At 31.4% G+C, this 22,406-nt stretch overlaps 1 protein-coding gene across 2 annotated transcripts in view; it reads right to left on the bottom strand.

Moving 5' to 3' along the window:
* Window positions 1–22,406, bottom strand: part of LOC107442863 (fibrillin-1) — a 59,455-nt gene that overhangs the window by 14,584 nt on the left and 22,465 nt on the right. For both annotated transcript variants that reach the window (XM_016056527.3, XM_016056537.3), the window contains exons 11-21: window positions 21,552–21,704; window positions 18,979–19,134; window positions 15,962–16,102; window positions 14,859–15,017; window positions 13,111–13,236; window positions 10,381–10,521; window positions 8,850–9,035; window positions 7,124–7,261; window positions 6,073–6,198; window positions 4,467–4,598; window positions 1,984–2,106 (exon numbers count right to left, since the gene is read on the bottom strand). In XM_016056527.3, the coding sequence (XP_015912013.1) occupies window positions 1,984–2,106; window positions 4,467–4,598; window positions 6,073–6,198; window positions 7,124–7,261; window positions 8,850–9,035; window positions 10,381–10,521; window positions 13,111–13,236; window positions 14,859–15,017; window positions 15,962–16,102; window positions 18,979–19,134; window positions 21,552–21,704 (1,581 nt within the window). The remainder of the gene's footprint in view (window positions 1–1,983; window positions 2,107–4,466; window positions 4,599–6,072; window positions 6,199–7,123; window positions 7,262–8,849; window positions 9,036–10,380; window positions 10,522–13,110; window positions 13,237–14,858; window positions 15,018–15,961; window positions 16,103–18,978; window positions 19,135–21,551; window positions 21,705–22,406) is intronic.

Here is a 22,406-nt window from a genome sequence, read left to right as displayed (position 1 = left end):
AGAGACTATGCATTTTGCTCAAAAATTAATATATGGGTGATTCTCACGAAACATGAAATTCACTGTCCCTTGCTCCAAGATCTAATACTATAATACTAAAAGAACTTTTTTTAAAAAAAATAAACAAATAGCATTGCTGTTAGCATTTTAAAATGGCTTTGCACTAGCATTGACTGTTTTGTATACTTAAAAAACTTTAATTGAATATCAAAATATCATTTTCCGGGCATGTCCCAAACAATATTTTCAATAATAACTAGCTTTAAAACTTCCCATACATTTTTCAAAATCTAATTTTTTTTATCTTATCCTATGTAAGCATTTCTAGAATATACGCAGAGGGTATTGCTTACTAAAACTTCGTTTAAAATAATTTTTTCTGTCAATAGTTTGTTTGTCCCATGAAAATCTGTCATTTTCCTGGCTACTTTTATTTAGTGATTTATAACCAAAATAGATAGCGCCAGGAATCAATATCTTATGTTAATAGATTGATTAGATACCCTCCTATCTGAACATGTCTTGTTGCATGAATAAAGAACCAATTTTCTGGCTCAAAATCTATTTCAAAAAATTTTTCAAGGTGAGTAGGTTTTTATGCTGTCATTTTCCTGGCTTCTTGAAATCATTAATAACAAAAACTACATAGATTTATCTGAGTTATTTTAAGAAATACTGTTGTTTTCTGCAGAATATAAACGTCTTCGGCCAAAATATTAAATTAAAGTAAAGTTATATGCTATAAAATGGCGAATTTGTCATTATCCTGGCTGTCATTTTCCTGGCTTATGAATGCCAGGACATTGAAGTGTTACCAGAAATTCTTTTTAACTGCTAATACTGTAAAGAGGGAAAGCAAATATTAACCTAATACCAAGTTTATGTATGATTGTAATATGCTTGGATGTAATCAAAGTTATTTATTTATTTAATGATTGATTATTATACACAATTTTATTCTGTACATATCAGCAACAAAAATTTTTTTGTTTCTTTCTACAGTGGATAAAAAGAATTAATTTAAGCAATTTATGGTCCATCTAACATAAAGGCTTAAGTTGAGTTACTTACTATTAACTTAAAATGGCTGTTTTTAAAACTTCTAAGGTAATATGTCATTTTCCTGGCATTCAAGATTTGGTGAATTTCTATTTTATTTTTTTTCTCGAGCAAATGTCAATAAACTACACTGCTGTCTATAAGATATTAATAAGTGTAGCCAAAGAAGTACACAAAATTTTTTTTTAATTATTTTGAAGACTTTAAATTTGAAGAAGTTTTTTGGCCCGAATTGTCATGTTTCGTGAGAATCATCCATATGCGTTTCAATAATGAATACATGGGGATTTCAAAATCGACTAATATTTAGTTTGGAGCTATTTTTACTCATTTTTACTCGATTTTGAAAAACTTTTTTTTAGAGTGTGCTCAAAAAGTAAAATGCATGAATATTTTTAGGCACGCATCAGTACCAATATATTTTAATTTGTGTTCATAAAAATTGGTAAATTGTATGCCTTTTCCTCCCCGAAATATTATCATATCTTGTATAAAATTTAAAATAAATAAGTTGAAAATATATTATTATGAAACCCACACGCTCTTAATCAATGTATGAAATACAAAAAATGCAAACAGTCACTACTTATAACAAATTTATCACAAGCAGTTCCGAAAAATTAATAATGATTTACTCATTTTAAATATATTAACTATTGATAATTTATCTAAATTTTTTCATACAAATTTCATAAAATCCTTTAATGAAATTTCCTTCAAAGCAAACAGACAAAATCTGATTATAGAAAATACAAAACAACAGAAATATATATGCAGGAAATCTCTGTCTTATATTATTAAGATGGAATATTATAACATGGAAATCTATAATATTCCATGTTAATAATATGCGAGGATTCCTTTATTAACATGGAAATCTCTGTTATTATAAATGTTTAATTATTTACATGCAATTCATATTACCTATACAGGATCTTTCATCAGGGCCGAGGGTGTAACCTAGCTTACAGGAGCACTGATATGATCCCCAAACGTTATTGCAGGTTTGTTGACAGATATTTGGAGATTCCGAACACTCGTCAACATCTGAAACATATAAGTATACAGTCAATAAAGTTAAACTTTTTGAATAAAAAGTCTCAATTTATTACAAATTCTTCAGGAACATATGGCATAAACTGTAAAAGTGAAGAGTGATTTATCAGATAAAGCTTAAAAATTTTAATTCTGCTATTGTGGCTAAAATCAAAATTGTGCTTTTTTTAAAAAAAGAACAACACTTAAATTTAAACTATTAAATACCTTCTTTCTTTCCCTTCTTTCATAACAAACTTTGGAAAATTTAGAGGATGAAGATACTAAATTGCCATTTCAGTAAATTTGCGTAAATCAGATTTAAAATTTATTTATTAATTTTAGGAAATAAAGAATATTTCTTGCTTTTATTTCTTGTCCGAAATTTGCGAAAACTATAAATTCTTAACTCTCCTTTAAAAAATTAGCGTCAAAGCGCTCGAAACTGTTGGTGTTTTGATCATGCCGCTGAAACAGAGACTTTGTGAGGTTATTCGTCGACTGTTAGTTACCAAATGCTTTTGGAATCTTCTTTGATTCTCAAAAATTTCCTTGATCACATGTAGCCTTATCCACTTATTACCATTATCCACTTAGATCTTTGAAACTTTGGGAGTTGACAATATAAATTAATACTGATTTAAATAGGATTTAAGTAGAATTAAATAAAATACGACAGTATTTATTACAATAATATATTTATTGCAGTAACTAATTAGTATATTTAGTTACCAAATAATTAGTATTTTTAGTTACCAAATAATTAGTATTTCTTTAGTGTAGTGACAATAATTAGTATTTTTAGTTACCAAATGCATTTGGAATCTTCTTTGATTCTCAAAAAATTTTTTGATCACATGTAGCCTTATCCACTTATTACCTTTATCCACTTAGATCTTTGAAACTTAGGGAGTTGACAATATAAATTAATGCTGATTTAAATAGGATTTAAGTAGAATTAAATAAAATACGACAGTTTTTATTACAATAATTAGTATTTATGGTAATAACTAATTAGTATTTTTAGTTACCAAATAATTAGTATTTTTTTAGTGTAGTGACAATAATTAATATTTTTAGCTACCAAATGCATTTGGAATCTTTGATTCTCAAAATAAATTTTGGTCACATGTAGCCTTATCCACTTGTTACCTTTATTCACTTAGATCTTGGAAACTTTGCGTGTTTACAATATAAATTAATGCTGATTTAAATAGAATTTGAGTAGAATTAAATAAAATACGACTAAAATAGGATTTTCCTCATAGAAATATCAATATGTTTTAATTAAAAATGTAACTTAGTGCCTTTTTTTATTAAGTGCTTCATTTACAAAGAGAAAGAGAATCGCCTAAGGTGCTGTCAGTGTTATTTTTGATTTTAAAGAGGTTGTTAACTTTTTATACTTAATTTTAGTACTTTTTTTCGTATGATATCAATTGTTGATTATAGCTGAATTACAACTGGAATTATAATTTCTAGCTATGTGCTGCTATTTTATAAGGGTGCGTTTTTCATTCTTTCTGCTATCTGAAAAACAACGTTTTTGTTATAGCGTAACATCGGACAATGATGGACCGCAGTGAATTTTTACTATGTTATCGCAAGGCAATGAAATAGTGAGCATTTCAATTAAGTGATAGCATTGCGATTTGAACACCATATACTATGGTAGAAAAAACGATGAAATGGCGTGTATATTTTGTAAATAGTCCTTAAACTATTATTTGACACATTGTTGATAAAGAATTATTATTTACTTCAAATAATGCTTAATAAACTAATCCTTAATGTGTATTTACCTTGAGTTGACTAAATGAACATTTTAATTTGAAAAGCACATTTTTCCTTAAGACGAAATTTCAGAACTTTGCAAAAGTAACAAAAGGTATTATTATTATTAGTTTTGGAAACTCCCTCCGAAGTAAAGCTCTCTTTTTTGACGATTCAACAATCCTTGAGCTGTATTTCGTCAATTTTGAGAACCATTTCGTCACGAAACCATGTGATTTCGTGAACGAACACGAACTCTAAAATAAAGTATGAAAACATTTCCTCAACTCAGAATCTCATCGCACAACATTGTGGGAGATTGTCAATTGACGAGATTGAATTGAGAATTGAATTGATTGCTGACGAAACTAGAATGAAGGCTAAACGATCGAAACTAGAATGATGAAATATTTCTTAACTTTTTACAAAATTCGATCGATAGTTATTTCGTAACTTTGACGAAATGTTGTCGAGGATCAAATACTAGGAAAGGCAGTTTCGTGAAATTTGAGCATCCATTCTTTACAGTGAAGCCTTAATTTAATGCGACATATACATTTATTTTATATATGAAATAATTCATCAATTAAATCTCTTACCAGCGCAAGTCTTGTCATCATTTCCAGCACGAAATCCTTCGTTACAGTTGCACTTGTAAGATCCCTGCGTGTTGATACACTCTGAGTGACTGGCACAAATCTGTCCGCGGAATCTGGTACATTCATCAATATCTGAAATCCAGTTAACATTATGGTACATACATGAAGGATGCATTAATCAATAATAATAAAAGGAATAGTTAACCCTGTGTCCTTATATCTCTCTCTTATCTAACACCAGAGCGTGTCTCTTACTCCAGAACTGTTGGTACTAGAGTCGTAAAATTGAGATAGCAGTTGAAAAGGAAAATTTTAGAAATTGTACCGAAAGATTTTTTAAAATTTTTGAATTATTTTTCTCATTGGTTTAGCATCAGTCATTGTAATAAATTAAAGAGTAGACCATTATGTTTTTTTTTAAATATTAAAAAGACATTACCAGTGATATTTGATGTTACTAACTGTATTTAATCAAAAAGGACACAAAGTAATCAAAAAGTTGCATATTCCTTAAAATTCTGAGACTTATTCTCGGCTTTTTTCACATAAAAAAAATCAGTTTCTCTATATTATTAAATGGGAAAATAGTGCGTAGCAAGAAACTTCCAGTACAATTTTGTTTAGGAATTCAACGCTTTTTAGGAGGGTTAATATTTAATTTTTTTTATTCGTTACATCAGGTCAAGGCTGTACTTGATTGTAATCGTCTGTTTATAATAGAGATGTTTCAGTCAGCGGCTGAACTACATCTCTGGTGTGGTTTAAATCAGTCGTCATTATTTAGCAGTTAAGAATGGCAACAAATTGTTTGTACTATTTCGATTGGATGATTCGTATTTCCATCTGAATAGAAAAGCATTCCTTTTGGTTGCTCTGTAAAAAAAATTGATCATTGGTGGATTTTCAGCGGCCATGCGCAGTCTAAAAAACATAGCCCCAGCGACTGGTGGTGAGATTGATGAGTTTCTTAGAGTTATTTAAGTGTATACATTTTGCATTTTTTTTATTCTGTTCCTAAATTGAAACGCGCTAATTTAAAAATTGGTGCACTTTTTTTTATAAATCCAGGTCATTCAAGATTAATTTCTTGAAAAAGACTCATCTGTGTATACATTTTTCCTATTCAGTGGCAAAGAAAGTCGGAACGATGTAAATTTCTGAATTAAAATTCTCTTCTTAACGTGGGTTACGAAAAGTAAAAACAAACTGAGCTTTAAGTTTGGGAAAAATTTAAGGGTTTAAAGTGAATGATTCATATTAACAAATGAAGTGTTCGATATTATGTTTTTATTGTGCTTATGCAGGTTCAGTTGTAATAAATTCATTCTTTGAAAAATGAGTATTAATCTCGCTGTATAGCTTTTTAAGTATAATAAAAAAAACTGAGGGCATTTAAAAAAGCATTGATGACAGTTACGAGAGAAGCAACATTTAAAGAATGCTTAGGAGACGTGCCCGCCATTCATGCTGTTTTTCATAAAACATAATTATTGTTTTGTTTCGCATGCTTGTGAATGTCGATTGTATCTTAGGAGGTTATTTTGAATTTAAAGAATGAATTTGAAGATGCAGATATGTATTTATGGTCATGTAGATAATAAATTACCTTCGCATACTCGTTGGGTGTTGAGAGAATATCCTCTTGGACATTCGCAAATGTAACCACCTGGGCGATTGCGGCATGTCTGTTGCTGGTCACATTCTGCTAATCCACGTACACATTCATCGATATCTACAAATAACATGATTCAGAATCAAAAATTGTTAACAATCAAAATCATTGATGTCATTGGAATATTTTCGTTTTAACAAAATTAACAACCAGATGTGCTACCAATGGTTTAAAATGAANGATTATTTTTTTTTTTTTTTTTTTTTTACTTTTTGCGTTTCTTACTGGTTGCGTCATTTGCAGGAGTGTGTTGTATGTATTTGCGAGAAACTTTCGAGAATATTAATTTATTCTATCTATTTGTATCTAAGACGGTCCCCAAAATTTTAAAACTATTCTATTGATAAAATAACTACTAATTTAGAAATTTGAGATTAATTTTGAAATGAAACAACTGACAGATTACATTAAGAAATCAAATTTACGTGATGAATATTCATTTATTAGAAAATTCAAACATTATTAATTTATATAAACTATTCGAATGATATACAGTGTGTCCATTATAGTATAATTAAAGTACAGTTTAATGTTAGTAATAATTACTGTTGTCAAGAATTTAATAACCCTTTCTCGCCAGTCTGATTTGACCATGACAACAATGATACCAGATATTGTAGAACTGCATGCGTGATTGTCATGCCTTTTAACATCACATACGTAGTTGCGCCTGTAAGTACGTAAACTAAATTAAACTCGATTCAACTATTGAATAATATTAGGAGTAAAATTTAACCATATCAAAATAGCTGATTTATAAATAACCGAATGGATATTTCTTTCCTACAAAGAAACGCATCAATTAATTATAAAGTTGCATGTTCTACAAGCTAATTCGGTTCTTGCTTTTTCCTAGATATGATATATCAAGCTGTTCAAAAAGTTATTTGGTCATGAGTTTCAAAGCCGGCTAAAAACTTAATACAATTTATATATATATATATATATATACGTGTGTATATTCTGAATTTGAAAGATAACATACCAACGCACTGGTCCCCTTGTTCATTGAGTTCATAACCAGCTTCACAATTGATAAGATTTTGGCACCGATAAGAACCTACGGTGTTGACGCATCGCTGATAAGTGCGACAGGCATGTCCCCGAATGCATTCATTCACATCTGCAAGACAGCACAAATTTGCTGTATTTTTCATAGTAAAAAAAGAGTTTCTGACTAAGAGTGTAAAAAGAACATTTATTTAAGGAGGCACTAGGCCTTAAAACTAACTTTTGAAACAAGAAAGCCAGTTTTTTACTGTGTGAACTCTACGTACAAATTTTATTGAGCAGGTAAAATATCTAAGTACTCGAATTCTTAATCTTTTGCGTAGCCTTTCACAGTCTATTGCATGCGAATAGAAAAGTTCTAAACAGTATTTCTTGATATTTTTTTTTAAGTTACCCGAGCAAATTAACTCGAAATCTTTATTGGTTCATTTGAAATTTAAAATGTAAAATTGAAGCTTACATTGTTTACAAGAAGTATAAATATATAGATTTTTGTTAATAAAGTCTTTTTTTAGAAGGATGTAAAGTAGAATGAGTAGAAGTGCGATGATGTCGGATTAGAAGTTTTAGATTACATATGTGAATACCTACAAAAGCACGTAAAATTTAATTATAAAATTTATTGCAAAAAAATTATTAAAAAAATTGAAAATTTCCAAAGAAATTCATCGAAAATTTTTTTTTAATAAAAAAATACGTAACAGAATGTGGTAATCCACTGCACTACTAGTGTAAATAATGTAATTTCTGATATACAGTTTAAATTGGAAGTCAACCAATGAATATTTTAAGTTACGCGTTCTTCTAATTTGAAAAATGTCATCGATATTTTACCTGCTTTTATAAATTTGAAAACGTCATTTTAAGGTATTAAGAAATATTTAAAAAAAAAAAGGATTTTTAAAAAAATCCTGAAATGATTTCTGAGACATTTAACAGAATACACTTGTTTAGGGTGGTTTCCTCTGCACGTAGGGTTTGCATTAAACGACTCGCATCTTTTAAGAAATGTAACAAAATTCATCTTCGGAATTCATGTAGAATTCATACAGAATAATAGAAATCATCTGGTTTCTGTTGCTCGTAGGATCTGTTCCCATTGAGTTATTGCCTAAATTTAATTAAATGACAAATTCAGACTTTTAAAGAGTGTTTTCATGCGTGTCTCCATTTTGTTAAAGAAAATATCCAACGGGCATTGCTTATAAAATAAATAATTTGAAAGTTTTAAAGCTTTTAATAAAATGGATGGAAATTGACAGGTTTCTTTGAGAAATAATTTTTACAACATCAGTAATCCAAATAGATTAAATATAATCAAAAATATGTCGAAACAATGCAAAAGCAACGATTCATTTTTAATTTTTTTCATTTAAATATTTCTCGCTTTTTAAATTTTATTTATTCGTAAACAATGACTTTTTATTTATTGTATGATCAATAAAAATACCAAGAAATTCATGCTTTTTTTTAAAAAAAACAAGCTCATTAGTGTTACTCTAATATGTATCGCTAGATAATAAATAAATTAAGCAAAATTTAGAAGTATTTCCTTATAAATATAGCTGTTAACATCAGAAATACGTTGAAATACTTGCAAAACTAAAATAAAAATGTTTTTTTATTTATTTAATTCTGTGCGTCATCATAATTTTTAATGATGGCGGTTTTTAGTGTAGTTTCAGATATATTTGCCTCACCTATGCAGTTTCCATCGTCATCATGTTCCATTCCAGTTCCGCAAATGACCACTTTACACGTGCCATCCGATAACAGCTTCTGACCAGCTGGACATTTACTTCTGTCGCATCTGAAAGAACCTGCTGTATTACGACACACGAATCCATTTCCACAATTGTGGTTACCCAACGTGCACTCATCATCATCTAGAAAAGAAATAATTTTGAGCAGCACGAATATAATTAGGAATATGAATTTCATGTATGCCGCTAGTTCATATTGTATTCACTTATTCTCCATTTTATTTTAATTTATATTTTGTTTGCTTACACTCTGTTAGTTTTTATTCATTTTTTAAATACTGTTGATCGGAATTATTTATTTTTTCTTTGGGTAATGACGGGCACTTGTGTCTATTTCCCATTGGCCTCAGAAATGCCAGAATTGCTACTCTCTTATCGTTACCCAGTGAGCACCTATGGCTAAGCCACGGCCGTGGAGTAGCGTCGGCTACGTCATACAACCACAAACCCGTTTATAGGGCGGGTAACATTCACACAATTACACAGAAGAAAGGACATAGAGCACAGAGAGAGAAAGATACATCCATGCCCTGAGCGGGATTCGAACCCGCAACCATCGGCTCCGCAGTCAGGCACGCTAACTACTCGGCCACCTGGTCGGCTTGATCTGAATTATAATTTTATTAATTTATATCAGGCGTGACCAACAGTTTTTTTGTAACGAAAGCTGATGTCTGAAAAAAAAATTATTTTGCATGCCACCTAAAAATGTACTAAAATACTGTAAAATATAAAAACTGGGGTTCGATCCCAGTGCCCGCTTGAAGCCCACTTAACTTCAGATCAATTGGTACTAGCTTGTGCTGACCATATTTGATTTTATAATCGTCGTCGAACAGCCGATACAATTTTGAGTTTACGGCTACCAATGTTCAATTCCCCAGCTTTGCAATTTTGAACCCGATCCAGAAGACAGGGGAACTTCTGGATCAAGAATTGGGAGAAATTTGCCTTCGTGGTGGACTTTCCATCTCGGAGACTCTTTGTGGAGGAAGTAATCCGCATTTGTGTTTCATGAAGAAAAAAAGTACGAAAACCTCCAACAGTTAGTCTGACGGTAAGGGGACTCTAATTCATGGTCCATCTACCACTGAGGAAATTTTTCGTTAGCACTGTGGTCACTATGGATCTGCTGACCCACATTCACGCCGTTGGTCCCGAAATTGTGAAGCCTTAACCTCCTTGGCCCACAACGAACTGTTTCAAGAATCCTTTACTTTACTATAAAATGCAAGCAGGGGCAAATCTTGTGAATAGACGGATTATGGGATATGAAACTCCTAGTTAAATATTTTCATGGATAATTTATAGACTGACAATTCAATTATTAAAGCAAAAAGCGGAGTGCGTTATTTTTTCATGAAAGTATGGGTCAGGGATATTAAAAAAAATTATCGATAAAATTAAACAAGAGTTGAAAATTTTTTGTATTTTTAATTAAAGTTTATGCAATCTAAATGTTCGTTACCTTCACAATGATTGGTAGCAGCGTTTAAAGTATATCCAGTACCACAACTTGTAACTCGTACGCACGTGAAAGAACCAATCGTGTTGTCACACCGTTGACTGTGCGCACATGAATGCAATTCTAACTGGCATTCATTTACATCTGAAAGACAAAGTGATTAAGGGTATAAAAAAGTTAGGATTAGAATCGTGATAAAAAAAGTTAAGCTAAATTGTCAGAAGACAATTATGATTGTTATTTACGAAATAAATAACAGTTTCAACTGGTATTATATTGTCAATTAAAAATTGAGGCGAAAGAAATCGACATGCTTCGTACGCTCAAAGCAAGGCACCCATTATTAAGACACATCAACACTTAAAAGACGTAACAGATTTTTTCATTAACGGTATGGGGGTCTTGTTTTGAGAGCGTGAGATATGTCAACTGTTCTTATTTCAATTATTGAAACTAAAGAAGTTTTTCCATTGACTAGTACAGTGTGTCCCAAACTTATGACTTTTGTTAACCCTTTCTAAATTTTTCATAACTCTGTGTACCACTAATAAAAAAAGAATGCATTTTTTACTATAAAAAACTGCACAAAAGTTAAAAATTATAACTGGCTGTTGACACCACTAATTATTAACTGTTAACTCTGCAAAAATAGCCAATAGAAAAATACGTAGTCACGAATTTTCATGGCTAGCTTTGCTTTTAAATAAAATTTATTGAAATTTTCGTTTGTTGCAAGATATTTCGCATAAGAACGCGTACCCCCGATAAACTGTTCCCGTTACCCTTGGGGGTACGCGTAGCACACTTTGGGAAACACTGGACTAGTATATACATAGTTTTTTGGGACTTTTCATTTGATAGTAACTGCTTGTTCAGAAAACGCCAATTGACTTTTGTCAGAAACTTAACAAAAGTTAGTTTTAGAAATATACTAGATTTTTTTTATAAATTATTATAATTTTTAGAAATGTTTGAGTATTATGAGATAAAAATAAATTAAAAACATTTCCAATTCCCTACATTATTGAATCACCACATATTATCCAATAAGAAACTAGATTCGAATAAAAAATATTGAAATTTTTTTTTTACCAAATTGAAGCTCATGTTTCGATTTTAAGCTGAAACTGTCATTGCTAGCTTGGTTATGTAACAGTCTTAAAATTTAAAGAGCTATATTAATTAAGCATTATTTCCAGTTAGAAATTTAACTTAATCAAATTTAATTTAAATTAACTTAAATCAGTAAAAATATGTCAGTAATTTTTTTTCTCAATATATCACAAATTTGTTTTATTTTCAAAACAAGTTGCAAACGGATGCAATCGCTTTTCTTTAAAGGAAATATTTTTGAGCCATATGCAGAAAAAAAAGATAATTAAAGTCGAAAAATTAATAAATAAAAAAAATAAATAAATAAATAAAAATAAATAAATAAATAAATAAATAAATGAAATAAAATAAGTGAAAATAAAATGAAATAAAGGGAAATGAAACAAATTAAAATAAAATAAAATGAAATAAAGTAAAGTAAAATAAAATAAAATAAAACAAGAGAAAAAATATATATAATAAATGAAAGAAAAAGAAGATGAGCAAGTTAACATCGCTATTAAACAAACATTGTGATCAAAATATTTATGCCTAAATTGTCTGCTTTTTAATGAACTCAGATTATGATATAGATATTCGGATTCATCATTGTAAATAAATTGATTACAATTATGTATAACTACTTAATATGAGGATTTTCTCTCTTTATAGTATCTAACTGTGTAAAAACTTGTCACTCAGTAAGTTATAAATCCTTAATAGTTATTTAGAAATACTAAGTAAAAACCCAGTCTAAGCACACAGTTCAAATTTATCATGCAGTAACTACGGACCATAAATAATTATTAATTAATATAACATTTATTTCCTGTATCCCATATGGGTTTGTAGCGTATCTACCAATACAAAATTACAACTACAATTCACTAGTATATAAGACATATTAACTCGATTCTATGGTGGGGTACCTTTTCATAGATGACGGTTGACATGGTCGATAACAACTACTTGCCTCACATTGGTGACCTTCGGACGTGATGTGAACACGCCTACCTTGGCAAAAACGCCCACTTTGTATGGATACGCCTACTTCATTGGATGGTCCACATTGAATAGTTAACTTGCTACTTGTGACTGCAACATTATCCACCTCCTCGCACTGTTGCTACTCAGTCTCGAGCACACAACGTCAGCCTGCATACACTCGACTGCTAAAGGCAACACAGGAGCGACTACGACCGTGAAGTTAATACACCTCTCACATTCAGCACTCAAGAAGTACGATGATCTTACTATAGCTCTCCCGGCTTCGCACAAGAACAGCAATTATTCAACTAGTGGTATCCAATCATCGAATTCTATCACAGATAAAATTCTGGTGGGGGAGTACTGTAGCGTATCTACCACTACAAAATTACAACTACAATTCACTAGTATATAAGACATGTTAACTCGACTCTATTGTGGGGTACCTTTTCATAGATGACGGTTGACATGGTCTGTAACTACATGCCCCACAGGTTAATCATAAAGATTAACTTTTATCACTTTATGGGTCACAAACAGGAAAACTTAATGAATTGTCCCGATGTAATCTACCCATATGATTTATTCAAAAGAAAGTGCTGCTTTGATACTAGCTAGGGTACATTATGACACATTGTTTTCGCTTGTTATTACCTTTGCATTGTTTAGTGATTGCATCCAATGTATACCCTTGCTGACAAAAGCATTTGTAGCTTCCAAGTGTATTTTCACATTGTTGGTCACTTTTGCATGGTTGGAATATATCACATTCATTCAAATCTAAAATGAAATAAACCAATGTTAATAAAAACTAATAGCTATTTTTAGAAAGTCGTTTGATAAGAACAACCCACCACACTGTTTGAAATTTCTCGGAAAAAATGGTTAAATAACAATTTATTTAATTGTTATTTTACCATATTCATACAAATCACTTAAAAAAACCGTAAATAAGATGGTATTCAAACTAACTGTTAGAAAAACCGTTTAACTGCTTTCACCTAATACGGTTAAACAACCAGAATATTATCGCACCAACTAGGTTCACTTTATGAAGCCATCTAGTTCCGTACAACTGTGGACGTATTATCGCTGCGAGGGCTAATCCGTTAGTCTCATGACCGATAGAATGGGGGTTTGAATCTCAGCGTTGACATTCCATTACTTCATTTCAGCATAGCGTTTCCAGCGTCCTGTACTCCAATTTGAGAATCCGGGCTATTAGTATAAGATACTCTCATTCACGCATAGATGGCAGCACCATTAACATGCTTGACACAAAAAAGTCTAGTATTTCCTTTCTCTTACAATTGGTGAAACAACCACATAAATTAAATAAACCATATCCAAGGTTCATTTGAAAAAAAAAAAAAAACTCGATTACAATTTAACTCCAATGCCCCTAATCTAACGGAAAGCGTAACTCCAATGTCCAGTTAAATTTATTATTTGTGATTTTGAAACCATGCTAATAGTAAAAAGTTAAAAAACCATATAGTTTTGTATTCATTGTAACCATACTGGTCACAAACAATTTTGAAATCGCAAAAGTAAAAAAATGTTCTGTACCGTAAAGTTTACAGTACTGAATTGGTTGGACAGATTGCTGCAGATTATTTTGCGGTAATTTTAAAAAGAAAATTCTAACAGAGTACACATCCCAAATATTCGTAATGCGTTAAGAATTGGAATTATATTGATGCATTTGAAATAAATAAGAACTTTTCAAAAGTCCCCGAAAATATTTTTACTTCCTAAGAACTTAGATTCCTAAAACGTAATTTTACCAGACTTTTCTCTTCCGCGAAGCATGTTGAAATTAGGGGCAGCAAAATTAATTCCATCAGTAGGTGAATATAAAACATTAAACTACATCTATTTTTGCAACTTAGGCTTTTCTATTCAAATACAGTATGTAATTGTATTTGAATTTAAAAATTGCCATGCAAAATTAATTAAGTTCGATTCATCCGAACTTGGCATTTCCGTGAATAAACGATTCACCACAACTAGTTGTAATAAATCATAAAATGATTAAAAGTAAAAATTATTTTAACGTTATATCATGTTTTCCCTCTTATAACTATCCCTTTCAGCAAAATAGAAAAACGGCTGTAACGATGTATCGTGCATGGAGAATCTGTGCATGGATACGTGCATGGAGAATATGTGCAACTAAGCACATATTATATCACACTTTACAGTACCTTCATAAGCCAAGTAGTGCTACAAAGTACTAATACCGAAGCAATATTGCATATGAGAATTTTTAAATTTTACGTCCCTGAACATTTTTGAATCATTGAGTCCATGTAAAAATCACTAGTTTTCGCAAAATTTTCAATGTTAATACTCATCCGTATAACTTAAAATCCTGGTTTCCCTTAAATCATGTTACTTACCTTCACATGTATCTGAAATGGAATTGTACGTGTATCCAGTACCACAGTTAGTGACTCTTTGGTTGGGTCTAGACTGGCATTGGTAGCTACCAACTGTATTGACGCATGTTTGGGATCTTGAATCACAGTCATGACTACCTTCAGAGCATTCGTCCACATCTTGAAGAGGCAAGGAAAAAAAAGGAGTTTTAATATAATTAGTTTAAAAAGCAATCACGTGATTATATGCTTAGAAACATATTATACTCAGCTATATTGAATAAAACAAATTTTTTTCTGCCAGGTAATTGAATAAAACATTTCTTTAATTTTTTCAAACTTTATCAATTTATTTGTTTCAGTTGCAACAAAAATCAGTAATTCTAAGCTATCTCCTCCAAGGAAAAGCAACAATAAAATATTGCTTACTAAGCGGATTGTAATCCCAATAGCTTACTAAATTGACTACTGTCTGCCTAACCAAAGTAGTCCTCCCGCCACAGTTTAGGAGCGTCTGCTGTTGTGGAAACAAGAAAAAGCAGATTTAAAAGAGAGGAATTTTCGATACTTTCTTATCGATCTGAGTAAAAACCTGCTCTAGATGCTTACACCATATTACTTGAATTAGTTTTACCTTGTAAGTCACTGACAAAGCTCTAGACATGTGGTAAAGGAAGTTATTTAATTAGTCAGTAAATTTATTGTGCGGATTAGAGGAGAACTCCTCCAGACTGAAAGTCTGGGGCTGTCTGTTGCTATGGTAACAAGCGAGAGCACATTTCTAATGAGGGGTGAAATGGAGGAAAGTAGGTGTCGATTGGTTTACTTACGACAACCTACGATAAGATTAAGACAAAACAATTCGCCCCACACCCCTATTCGAAGTGACCTTTCCTCGTAACCATAGTAACCGCCACGATGAGAGACGGATGTCTGGAGGAGTTCTCCTGAAAGTCGCACTATAGTTTTAACGATGTGCTTGCTTATGTTTTCTATTATACTGAAATCAACGAATGTATAATATTCACATCTAGTTAACATAGAGTCATACAAAACTTTTCCCCTTGAAAAAATCTCTACGAAATTCGTAGATAGAAGCTCTGGGTTGGATAAGGATGACTCACCGTCGCACTTGCTTCGTTCTGGTCGCCACCTGTAGCCATGTGGGCACTGAACAATGGGAACGCATCTGTAACTGCCTATGGAATTGATACAGCTTTCAGTAGGAATGCAATCATGACTTTCTTCACGGCATTCATCCACATCTGAATGAGAATAAAAGAAAAATAATTCGTGTTAATTCCTGAAAACCGGAAAATGAACTTTTTGCTACTGCTTAAGAGGACGCCATATCGCGGGAGAAAACTATTTTCCCCCAAATTCTCTTTTACCTCAATAACTAATTTAAAATTTAAAGTATAGAGAAAGAGAGTTCAAGCAAACATAGAGTAAGACACGAAGTTTCGAATATTGAAAAGAAATTTTTAAAATATGAAAATGAATTATGAGAGGATAACTTAGGATTACGCAATGGAAAAGTTCTCGACGAATAATTTGCTTGTATTTCGATATTTTAGAATTTTTTTTCTTCAGTAATTGAATATTTATGACTTACTATACAATTGCCTGAATTCACTTTTTCTTTCCTTCAAATTTTAAATTAGTTATGAAGGTGAAAGAGAGCTTGTGACGTTAAGCTTCTCCCGTGGTATATCATCCTCTTAAGCTTAGACAATAGTTTTTTCTCTCGATACATTTTACTTGTATTGATTCATTAATTCTATGAATCAGCAATGCATTGGTTCCCTGATCCGCGCCGATTCATTGATATAATAACTCGCCGCTTCACTAATTCAGTTTTTTTCTTCTCTCGTTCCATTGAATAATTAATTCATTTATTTACTCACTGCTACACTCATTATAATTACAGGATGATGTCAGACTAATTTGCATAATGAAGTTTTTAGAAGGATGTTGTGTATGGGATATTGGGGAGGTCATTTCCCCCATTTCTCTAAATGGAGATATGAATTTAGGCGTCATGGTTGTTCTGATGAACAAGATCTCAATTTCATCTACATCCAATTCCATTTCAATGTAAAGTGTTATATTATTTTTAATCTGGCGAGTTTTAAAAGGCGAGATGAATATAAATTAATAAATATTTGACAGAAATTATTCCAATTAAGATTTAAAAAAAAGTCTCTTTCAATTTAATTTGTAAAAAGTAAATTTCATTCTATTGTATGAGGATTGTCTGTAAGTTCAGTAAAAAGCTCCTTATTTGCAGTATAAATTTTGAAAATAATTAATGGAAAAACATGACTTTTTTTATTCAGTGTAAATGATAAATGGTTAATTAATAATGATGCCTTTTTCATTACAATGGAGAAAAATTAAGAGCATCTACAGAACCTTATAATGATAGAATTATTATTATTTCATACGATGAGAATCATTTTTTTCTAAACTGATTTTCTTTTTGATAATTATTTTTACCCTTGAAAATTGGTCAAATAAAAATCGGACATATCACAAAATAGCTGTATGTCCGTAGGTAAGGATTATATTTCTAAACTTGAAATTTAATTATTTTCTAAAAATTGAAAACTTGGAATACAATGGACTAAAATAAAATTGTTTGGAAAACTAAAAATGAAATTTTTTAAGTAAAGGAATAGAGAAGCTAATTAAAATTAAACATGCAAGAATTTTAATAGCAGATTAAAAATAAAATTAGTTTTAAAAATGGGAATAAAGTAAAAGTTATATCATCACAACATGATGCATGCATCTGTGGAAGTAGTAGTACATGCAAAATAAAGCAACATGCAAAACAAAGCAACATGCAAAACAAACAACATGCAAAATAAAGCAACATTAAAAAAAAAGTACAAATAAGGAGATGACGGGTTAAGTGGTTTAGTTCTGCCAGTGAGGAATTAGTTTCATTTGCATTTTTCTACAGTATCATCTGTAAGGAAAAAAGAAACAAATGTTAATTTATTAGTAAAGTAGTAAGAAAATGATAAAAAAAATAGAAAATAAATNAAATAAAGCAACATGCAAAACAAACAACATGCAAAATAAAGCAACATTAAAAAAAAAGTACAAATAAGGAGATGACGGGTTAAGTGGTTTAGTTCTGCCAGTGAGGAATTAGTTTCATTTGCATTTTTCTACTGTATCATCTGTAAAGAAAAAAGAAACAAATGTTAATTTATTAGTAAAGTAGTAAGAAAATGTTCAAAAAAATAGAAAATAAATTTTTTGAACTTACACATCTCATTTTTAAGAATGATTATTTCCATGAAGAGGATTTCAGTTATTGTTACCCTTTCTCAATTACATTCTTTTTCTTCTAAAAAGGACAACTTTGTTGGACTTTTTAAATTCTCTTTTTGTCTTAAAGTAGAAATTTTTGATTGTAACAAAAATGCCTGCTATTTTTTCTTTTAACAACCACTATCAATATAGTTTTTGCATTTATTAACTTTTTTGTGAGGATTACTATTTAAAGGTTGCGTTCGTGTCTTAAATAGAAGGTATAACGTTTTACATTTCTTTAAATTTGAATCCTGTTTTCCTTTCCTTTCTTTTTCTTTAGTTAAGGAAAAAATATTGTTTAAACTGGAAATTTACAGAAGTATGAAAAGAAGAAAAGAACAACAAAATTGTAATCCAGACTAAATATTTCAATGACTTTTCCATTTTTTTATATGACAAAAAATGTTCTCAAAAAAAAAACTCGATAAATTTAGACGATATGATAAATTTATATAAATTTATATGAATAAATTAAGATGAATTCAATTTCCATACGTTACTGCTAGCACCTCAGAGGCACATTTTAAATTTCCAACATTAATATTGAAAAAAAATATGAACAGATTTTTGTAGGATTTTGTTTCTTAAGGGAAAATTCTTAGGAGAGGGATTTTTTTCTATCAGAAGGCCATAAAGGAAAAAACAATGGGAACGAGTTCCTTTTCTATATGGGGGCAATAAATGATTAATATTTTGCTCTGCACTGTAGCATACATTTAAAGTATTTTTTTCATACAAAAACTTCCAACCAAAGATCAACCAAAGATCATTAGCAAGCGATAACTTAAAAGTGAAAACAATAATTTAAACTAACCCTCGCAAGATAAGGTCGTGAGAGAGTACCGTCTTCCAGTAGGGCATGGCCGTAGTGGTGTCGATGATGGGACACACCTGTAGGCACCCCCAACATTCTGACATACCTCTTTGTCTATCATGCATCGATGACGACCCTCCAAGCATTCGTTGATATCTAAATACAACAATAAACCATGGTTAAAAGTGAAATTTCAACACAAAAACTCATTGAATGTACAAAATATTTTAAAACACACTGGTGTGAGAGAAATTAAGAGAATTTCTAAACTTGATTGATTATCTCTAGAACTACTGGACCGATTTTAATGAAATTTGATGAGTACATACATTGATACAATGCAAAACAAATAAGCATTCAACAATTGTAATACACAGGAATGATCATGTGTAATACTAGTTGGAGTCGGAAGGTATGAAATTGCCACAAGAAATGATAAACTGCCTTATTTCAAGTATGAAATCACGTTGCAAGGCTTGTATATCTGCAAGAGGGGACCATATACCCTGCTTTTTTTTGTTTGTTTTTGCTTATTCTTCAACCGCTGTTACATACCTTCCTACTCCAACGCGTGCTACGCACTATCATGCGTGTGTATAACCATTGTTGAATGGTTATTTGCTTTGTATTGTATCAATGTATCAAATTTCATTAAAATCGGACCAGTAGTTCTAGAGATAATCGACCAAGTCTGCTAAGTCTCTTAATTTTTTACACTACCTAGTATACGACTTTTTTTTAAAATTTTTTTTATTTTATTTTATTTTTTAAAGTTGCTAAAAAATTTGAAAATGAATAATGTTATGAAATTCGTCCCCATTTCTTTATTTTATTTATAACCGGCGCTGAACAGATTACCCAATTCTGAGTTTACAACTAGAAATGTTCAACTACGTAGCTTTGTAATTTTGAACCCAATCCAGAAAACGAGGAAACAAGTATTGAGAGAAATTTGCCTTCGTAAAGTCTTTTTGATGAAACTAACCAGCATTGGCGTTACATGGCGAGGAAAACCACACAAACTTCCCACTGTTAGCTGGATGGCAAAGGGATTCAAATTCATAATTCATCTACCACTGGGAATATTTTATGTCAGCAATGTGGTCTGCGCAACTTGAAAGAAGAATTTTTATCAACCAGCCATTGCTAGGATTCGAATTTGGGTTACCTCATTTGAAGACGAACGATATATATCCTGAACCACCGCTACCCTGATACATATTTAGTACATTGGTAAAAGTGGGGCACAGAAGTTAACTTAAAAAAAAAAACTTTTAAAAAGTTAATGAATATACCTCAAATATTTGAATGGCTTGGAGCAAATAATGATTAGCCTCGTGTTCAAAGGAAAGTATTGCAAATAAGATGTTCTGGGTATCGTGCTTTTATTAAGGGGAAAAACCGGAAACTTGTAAAGTAGGTATTTGGAAACAATACTAAGGAACAGTTTTGGTGTGAAAATATCCATCTTTAGAAAAGTATGTCTACGACCTTAAGTGACCCAAGACTTTCCTAAAATAATTTCTAGGGAGTATTTTTCAAAGCATAAATCGGAAAAATTACATTTAACAAAAAATAATTTCATTTGATTTGACAATTAGAAAATGAGTTCTTTTGTGCTCGATACAGCCAATTTTTTGGCCTGGAAGGTCATATAGGTTAGAGTTATACAATTACGAGATAAATTTCATGTTGATCTTTGGCTATTCAGAGAACAAGGGCAAGCATTTTTTAAAAAAAAATTCATTTTGTTACCCGTGCAAGCCACCATGCCGTTCACGGTGGATTTCCCGGTGGATTGCCAGGCTGGAAGTTTTTTGTGGCACTCGGAAAATTGACATCGGTAACTTTTCCTATGATAAAAACGGCCTTTAAAGATAATCTCTCATCGGAACGGTATCATAAGATATTTTTTGAAATTTGTGAGGACCATGAAAATCATGAAAATCAACCATGAAAATCATTCTAGAAGGTCATAATGAAGTTTCAATTACTGCAAACAAATTTGTAAGATATCAAAATGAAAAAAAGAAATTATAAGAGGATAACTTAGAATTATGCAATGGAGGAGCTCTCTTCCTATAATTTGCCTACATTTTGATATTTTGATTTTTTTTTTCGGCAATTGAAACTTTATGGCCAACTCTAGGTTTTCCCGTACTTACTTTTTCTATACTTTAAATTTTAAATTACTTATGAAGGTAAAAGAGAATTTGCGATGAAAAGTTTCTCTCGCGGTAAGGTGTCTTTTTAAGTTCCAACGTAGCTCCACCAAAGACTTTTCTGTTCCAAAACTTGTAAACTCCCACAAAAGGACAACATTCTAGGACAATTGGCTAAGTCAAGAAAAGACTTGCATCAAGGTTTCAAAGAACATTCTGAAAAAGGCTTTTTGTAAGGCTAGCTGGAAGTGTTTTAATGATGTTGGAATATATTTTCTGACTTTCCACTATTTTGTACCGATTAAATTAATGCATGTTTTTTAGTAGATTCGAAGACTTTGTTTTCGGAACAAACAATGTAATTAATTTTCTTGTATAATTCGAACAAAGTTTTTTCGTATCTTAGAATACCTTCGCAACTTCCATTTCGAGGATTTTGTCTGTATCCTGGAGGACAGATGCGAAATGGTGGTTGATCTACACACTCGAAGCTGCCATCTATGTTGATACAATTTTTATTTACCCTGCTGCAGTTGTCAAGATTTTCTAAGCACTCATCAATATCTATAAGAGGAAACAGTCACTAAATTCAGTTTTCTAAACAGAGTTTACATACATCGCTGATATAGCACTGGAAAAATTTAAAATACCTCTTTCGAAAAAAGTTTTGCTCAAAGTTAACATTTGCCTTTTAACAACAACACTGAGTTCCATATACAGTAATTTCTTTAATTATCTGGTCACAGTATTTTGAAGCTGCATATACACTGAAGAGCCATTACATTATGACCACCCTGCTACTAACATATAGGACCACCTTTAGCCCTCAAAACTGCTAGCACCCGCCGTGGCATTGATTCCACAAGGTGTGGTGGTTTGTTAGGAGGTATCTGGTACCAAGCGCTCACCAACTGGTCCTGCAATTCCCTCACATTGCGAAGGGGTAAAGTGGCAGCACGAATTTGGTTTTCCAAGTAGGACCACAAATGCTCTATTGGATTAAGGTCAGGTGAATTTGGGGGCCAAGACATGACTTGAAAGTCACTGGCATGTTCCTCGAACCAATCCATGACGATTCGACCTTTATGACATGGTGCATTATCCTGTTGGTAAACACCATCCCCCGCAGGAAAAACTGTTGCCATGAATGGGTGAACCTGGTCTGTAACTATGTACAAGTAGCTTACAGACGTCAGGGATTGTTCTATGAGGATTATGGGTCCTAATATGCCCCATGAAAACATTGTTCTTGGGCGGGAAACCATG

The sequence above is a fragment of the Parasteatoda tepidariorum genome, chromosome 4 (assembly GCF_043381705.1).
Source record: "Parasteatoda tepidariorum isolate YZ-2023 chromosome 4, CAS_Ptep_4.0, whole genome shotgun sequence".
NCBI lineage: Eukaryota > Metazoa > Arthropoda > Arachnida > Araneae > Theridiidae > Parasteatoda > Parasteatoda tepidariorum.
The sequence above is the reverse complement of the archived record's forward strand: the minus strand, read 5'-3'. Positions and strand labels throughout refer to the sequence as shown.